The following is a 6,799-nucleotide window of genomic DNA, read 5'->3' as shown; positions in this document are numbered from 1 at the left end:
CTAATAGTCACTATTTATAGAATGATAAATCGTGCAATATCACAAACTGAAAATCAACCAGATTTTTTTTTTTTTTTTTTTTTTTTAATCTTTGTGTTACTGCACAATGAAAAATTTACAGGAATTTTTGGCTATTTGCTGTTGAAACTTAAATTCTGTTTATTTAAATTTATTTATTTTATTTCTTTATTTTTTATTCATTACTTTAATTCAAACCATTGCTTGTTTTTGTTTTACATGAAATTTCCCACTTGTGGGACTAATAAAGGTATCTTATCTTATCTTATCTTCTCACTGAGATTATTCCATAGTATCTTAGCTACACTGTGCACTAATATATATACAGTGGGGCAAAAAAGTATTTAGTCAGCCACCGATTGTGCAAGTTCCCCCACCTAAAATGATGACAGAGGTCAGTAATTTGCACCAGAGGTACACTTCAACTGTGAGAGACAGAATGTGAAAAAGAAAAAAATCCATGAATCCACATGGTAGGATTTGTAAAGAATTTATTCGTAAATCAGGGTGGAAAATAAGTATTTGGTCAATAACAAAAATACAACTCAATACTTTGTAACATAACCTTTGTTGGCAATAACAGAGGTCAAACGTTTACTATAGGTCTTTACCAGGTTTGCACACACAGTAGCTGGTATTTTGGCCCATTCCTCCATGCAGATCTTCTCGAGAGCAGTGATGTTTTGGGGCTGTCGCCGAGCAACACGGACTTTCAACTCCTGCCACAGATTTTCTATGGGGTTGAGGTCTGGAGACTGGCTAGGCCACTCCAGGACTTTCAAATGCTTCTTACGGAGCCACTCCTTTGTTGCCCGGGCGGTGTGTTTTGGATCATTGTCATGTTGGAAGACCCAGCCTCGTTTCATCTTCAAAGTCCTCACTGATGGAAGGAGGTTTTGGCTCAAAATCTCACGATACATGGCCCCATTCATTCTGTCCTTAACACGGATCAGTCGTCCTGTCCCCTTGGCAGAAAAACAGCCCCATAGCATGATGTTTCCACCCCCATGCTTCACAGTAGGTATGGTGTTCTTGGGATGCAACTCAGTATTCTTCTTCCTCCAAACACGACGAGTTGAGTTTATACCAAAAAGTTCTACTTTGGTTTCATCTGACCACATGACATTCTCCCAATCCTCTGCTGTATCATCCATGTGCTCTCTGGCAAACTTCAGACGGGCCTGGACATGCACTGGCTTCAGCAGCGGAACACGTCTGGCACTGCGGGATTTGATTCCCTGCCGTTGTAGTGTGTTACTGATGGTGACCTTTGTTACTTTGGTCCCAGCTCTCTGCAGGTCATTCACCAGGTCCCCCCGTGTGGTTCTGGGATCTTTGCTCACCGTTCTCATGATCATTTTGACCCCACGGGATGAGATCTTGCGTGGAGCCCCAGATCGAGGGAGATTATCAGTGGTCTTGTATGTCTTCCATTTTCTGATGATTGCTCCCACAGTTGATTTTTTCACACCAAGCTGCTTGCCTATTGTAGATTCACTCTTCCCAGTCTGGTGCAGGTCTACAATACTTTTCCTGGTGTCCTTCGAAAGCTCTTTGGTCTTGGCAATGGCGGCGTTTGGAGTCTGACTGTTTGAGGCTGTGGACAGGTGTCTTTTATACAGATGATGAGTTCAAACAGGTGCCATTCATACAGGTAACGAGTGGGGGACAGAAAAGCTTCTTACAGAAGACATTACAGGTCTGTGAGAGCCAGAGATTTTCCTTGTTTGAGGTGACCAAATACTTATTTTCCACCCTAATTTACGAATAAATTCTTTACAAATCCTACCATGTGGATTCATGGATTTTTTTTTCACATTCTGCCTCTCACAGTTGAAGTGTACCTCTGGTGCAAATTACTGACCTCTGTCATCATTTTAAGTGGGGGAACTTGCACAATCGGTGGCTGACTAAATACTTTTTTGCCCCACTGTATCTTGCCGAACAACAGGGAAATTTTATATCCAACTGTGGTTGTCTCCATTAAAAACTCTTCCCACCAGAGTACTTTTTGACCTTACTAGTGGCACATGAACCAGAAACCATTCACAGTCTCCTACAGCATTTTGTTCTATGACTATATTTACATATAGATATCAAACAAAAGAGCAGAAAGCCATCTTTATAATATCATTGCTTACACTATTGTGTAAGAGTCCACAATATTAACTCTTCAGTCCTCTGTATGGACCCTTGAATCCTATGCACATATAGTGATAGCCAAAGACCATCAATATATGCAACATCACCATGTTCACTTCCATTACCATTCTGGATGGCTGCCAACATTATCCCTGTAGAACATTATTGATATTTTCTGTTATATTGTGTCATTTATACAAGATGAAGGACACCATTCTGCCCAGCTGTAGCAAATATGACAACATTTTCCCCACACTGACACTGGCATTTGTACCTTGGCTAGTGATATTCATTAAATGCCCCCTTGTCCAGCTTCATCAGTAAATGTGTAATTTGTGTGGGTGCAGCATTCTAGCCCATTATTCTAAAAAAAAGAATCAGAATAACCAAGAATCATTGATGAGCTACATGTAGTTGTCATAGTTTACGTCTGTACAAAGTATTGCAAGATGAATATCTATCGAATAGGTCCTTGAATCTCTCTTCACTCAAAGGCAACCATGTATATCTGTTACATATGTACTCCATGCTGTTGTAGCACACAAGCTAGTGTTGACAGGCCAACCCTCTTTATGTTGTGATTAGTGCTGTCAAAATTATCGCGTTAATTGTTAAGATCAACGCGAAATGTTTAATGCATTAAAAAAATTTAACGCTGATTTTGTTTTTTTATTAATTTCCTGTAATCTAAGACCTTTAAATTCATGAGCACCTCTGGAGGAGGGGGCAACAGTGTGCTATGCTGGCGTTTGGCCTGACAGAAATGATTAGAAGAAGAAGTGACACCATGCTACTATCTAGCTAACACTAGCTAACACACGCAAGCATGGACGAGGGCGGACTTTTGGGTGGAAAGTTTCTCTTTAAGAAGTTGCCTGATGGCTTGTTGGACAAAACGAGAGTAAGATGCACAATTTGCAACGCTGAATTCAAGTACCACAGAAGCAGTTCATCACTGGCGTATCACCTGAGAGCAAAACACCCAACTGAATCCACCTCTACGGGACCTCGCCAGTCTACGCTTCAGGAGTATGGTGCTTGTGGACGAATAACAAAAAATGTGAGAGAAAAGGTAACCAATTCCTTGGTTGTTTGGATAGCTAAAAACTGCCGACCAGTTAGCATAGTAGAAGATGATGGACTGAGAGAAGTCATTCGTGCTGCATCAGGAGATGAGTGTTACAATCTGCCCTCGAGAGGAACCATTGTGTCGAGACTGCACACTTTGTATGGGGACCAGAGGGCTCAGCAGTCCAGCAAGCTTGTGCAAGTAAGGAATGTCGCTCTCACCGGAGACCACTGGACTTCGGTGAACAACAATAATTACTTGGGGGTCATGGCGCATTTTATTGATAACGACTGGACTATGCAATCGTTTGCACTAACAGTGAGTAAAACTGAAGAGAGACACTATGCTGAGGCGTGTGCTGACCATTTTCTGAATGTTGCAAACGAATGGAAAATCAAGGACAAGGTAACCACGCTTGGCACCGACAGTGCTCGTAACATGGTTGCAGCCGCCAGACTACTTCCATTTGAACACATGCCCTGCATGGCCCACATTCTGCAAAGAACAGTCACAGTTTCTCTTAATGACAGCGCATTTGAAAGGGCTCTGGCCAAATGTCGCAAGATTGTTGGACATTTTAAGCATAGTCCAGCAAACGCTCAGGAATTAAAGGCACAGCAAGCTGCACATGGACATCAAACAGAACCGCTTGTTCAGGACGTTCCAACAAGATGGAACTCCACCCTAGAGATGATCAAGCGGATCCAGAGAAACAAATTTGGGCTGACCACCATCCTGACTCAACAAAACAGCAAGGTGACTATGTTGACTGACCAGGAGCTTGACAGACTGCAAAAGCTGGAGGAACTACTGGAACCTTGCAGGTAAATACATTTTGTTTCTCATGATTGTGTGTCTATCTTTGCATTCTAGCTTTGTTTTCAAGTATGTTCTCCACCTCCACCTCTCTGTGTATTTTCATATGTAGTTTTTATGTTTGTCTCTGTGTGATTAATAGAAAAATACAGACTTGATCTTTCTATTGCAGATATGTTACCGAACTGCTGGGAGGAGAGCGGTATGTCTCTTGTTCCATGGTGTTGCCAGCCTTGTGTCATTTGTTCAGGATTATGGAGCCCTCAGATGATGACCCAGTCTACGTTTTGAGGTTTAAGAAGATTTTTACCACAGACCTAGCTCAGCGGAGGGACAGCAGCAATCTCACATGGCTGAAGATCGCTACTGCCCTTGATCCCAGGTTTAAAGATCTTAAATGCCTTTCCAAAGATGAAAGAAGAGAGGTGTGGGCATCAGTACATGACCTTCTGATGTCAGAGACGGATGCACACCAACCATCTGCTCAGACAACAGAGGAACCCTCACCAAAGAAGAGCAAGATGTCCATCTGCTTGCTGGGTTCTCCTGATTCAGATACAGAGGAAGAGGAAGATGCTATAGACTGCTGTCTGAATCTGTACAAAGCAGAGCCCAAAATTGACATAGGAGAGTGTCCACTACAGTGGTGGTTAAAGAGAGAAGGAGCACATGCCAGGCTGGCACCTATTGCACGCAAGTACCTGTCAACCCCTGCAACCACAGTGCCTTGTGAGAGATTATTCTCACTCTCAGGTCACATCATTCAAAAGAAGCGTGCTTCTTTGTCATCAGACAATGTAAACAGAATAGTCTGCCTCAGTAACTGGCTGAGTGCAAAGAAGGACTAATCCAGATTGCTCCTTTGAAGTGAAAAATGTTCAACATTCTGGGTTTTCAGCTGTGTCTTTTTGTGTTTTAAATACTGAGTTTTGTGCACCCTTTATTGTTATGATATTCACTTTAACCTGTAGGCCTGGGTTCAGTCACTGTTGATGGCCTTAAAGGTTTTTTGTAAGTTTTCACTGTGTTAAAGATTGATGAAAACTATTAAAATTCTCTTTGAATTTCAGCATACATTCTTTGTGTTTATTCTGCATTTACTTCATTGTGTTGCATAAATGTCTGTTACAATCTTAAAATATAAAGAATAAAAAAAATGTAATTGGAGCCAGGCTATTAATAAAGTAATTGAGATTAATCGCAATTAATAACAGAAAATTGTGAGATTAGTTAGTTAATTTTTTTTAATCTATTGACAGCACTAGTTGTGATATGTAGTGTTGTTGTCCATGATGCACTCATGCATTTGTCTCGGGCAAATTCTCTTGTCGGCCAAGGCTACGTTTACAATAGCTGTTTTCTATTCAGCTGTGATCATCTGCTGTATCCCACCAGAAACCATTTTTCTAGTGCCCTTCACAAGAAACAAAAAATGTTTTACAATAAATTGTTACCGACCTTTACTGATCTGTACTTTAAAAAAAAAATTTAGTTAGGAAATTAAAATGATAGTTTTTACCGCTTAGAGACTATTGGATAGTTTTGCAATTCTACATAATAAACCATTATAACAAGAAAATTGTAATAAGCTGGTTAAAAAACAAGAATTGTACCTTCATTTTGGTGCAGTTTGTAATAAATGCATCAAGATACAATTTTTCATGAATTAAACATGATACAACTAGAGCAAAACCTCAGTCCAAATCAGCAAAGAAGCTAGAGTTTCATAGTGAATGTAGTTCTTTGTGGATGTATATAACTTAATTCAACCAGATGTCAGCAGATGTTTATCCTGGCTGATTTCCATCCTCTACACTGACAGTATAATATTTATGCTGTCTTTTTTCTAGATGGTATAAAGTTGGTATGAAGGTGGAATTCAGTCAGTGAATCTAAGCATCATCAGCTAAAATTCATATGAATCTCTGCCATAACCAAACTGACCATGAAACCACATCCACATTGTACCAATCACAGACTGTTCTTTACTTTAAACCCATCACAGTACAATAAACTAACCTGTTTATCCTGCGCTATGTAGAAGATTTTCATGCAACCTTTAAGTAGCAATTAGTCTACCTCAGTTTGATTTGCATATTGTTTCACAATGTGAAAAACATAATATTGTGTGTACAGACCCAATATCTGATTTAAAAACTAGGATTTACATTTCAGCTTTAAATTTCCAGTTTATGAAATCCCACTTCTTCCTCTCCTGTCCAATCTTTCTTATCTTTCTCCACCTCTCTGTGAAATACAGCAGCTGGACATTTAGCTAGGAGCACACTGTGAGACAAACTGAACACAAACAGTTTGTGTGCTTGCTGATGTTTGTTGAGCGGATAGAAACACTGCATTTCGAATTAGTAGACACTAAAAACGTTACAGTCTTCATGCTTGCTCCTCTTCAGTAGAGCTAGCTAGTTGCTAAAGCACCTCGACCGCAACTTACGGACACTGCAAGTCATTTCAATGTTGTGCCAAAAATGCAACAAAAACATTGTCTCCCTTTTAACCCCTGACTTAGGCACATGTCATCTCTTTTTATACCATCCTCTGGTGATTAGTACACGAACAGGATTGCCTTTCATCTGTTACTGATTATGCTTTGATGTTTGGAGGCTCGCAGTGACAAAATAACAACTCACCAAATGCGTTAAATCAAAATTAGCAAGCCTGTTTTGAAAATGTAAGGAGTAGAAAGTACAGATATTAGTTTAAAAATGTAGGGAGTAAAAGTAAGAAGTAGTATGA

The 6,799-nt window shown here is 40.1% G+C and overlaps 1 protein-coding gene across 1 annotated transcript; it reads left to right on the top strand.

Annotated features, from left to right (window-relative positions):
• The first annotated feature begins 2,759 nt into the window (after positions 1–2,759).
• On the top strand, positions 2,760–4,893 carry LOC146630550 (E3 SUMO-protein ligase ZBED1-like). Its single transcript, XM_085355932.1, has 2 exons — positions 2,760–4,053; positions 4,218–4,893. Exons 1-2 carry the CDS (start codon positions 2,987–2,989, stop codon positions 4,891–4,893), a joined length of 1,743 nt encoding a protein of 580 aa, XP_085212058.1. The 5' UTR covers positions 2,760–2,986.
• The last annotated feature ends 1,906 nt before the right edge of the window (positions 4,894–6,799 follow it).

Source organism: Diplotaxodon limnothrissa, linkage group LG6, assembly GCF_057381915.1.
Source record: "Diplotaxodon limnothrissa isolate DT_005_m linkage group LG6, D_limnothrissa_male_GT1.1, whole genome shotgun sequence".
NCBI classification, from domain to species: Eukaryota; Metazoa; Chordata; class Actinopteri; order Cichliformes; family Cichlidae; genus Diplotaxodon; species Diplotaxodon limnothrissa.
This window is presented reverse-complemented; position numbering and strand designations above follow the sequence as displayed.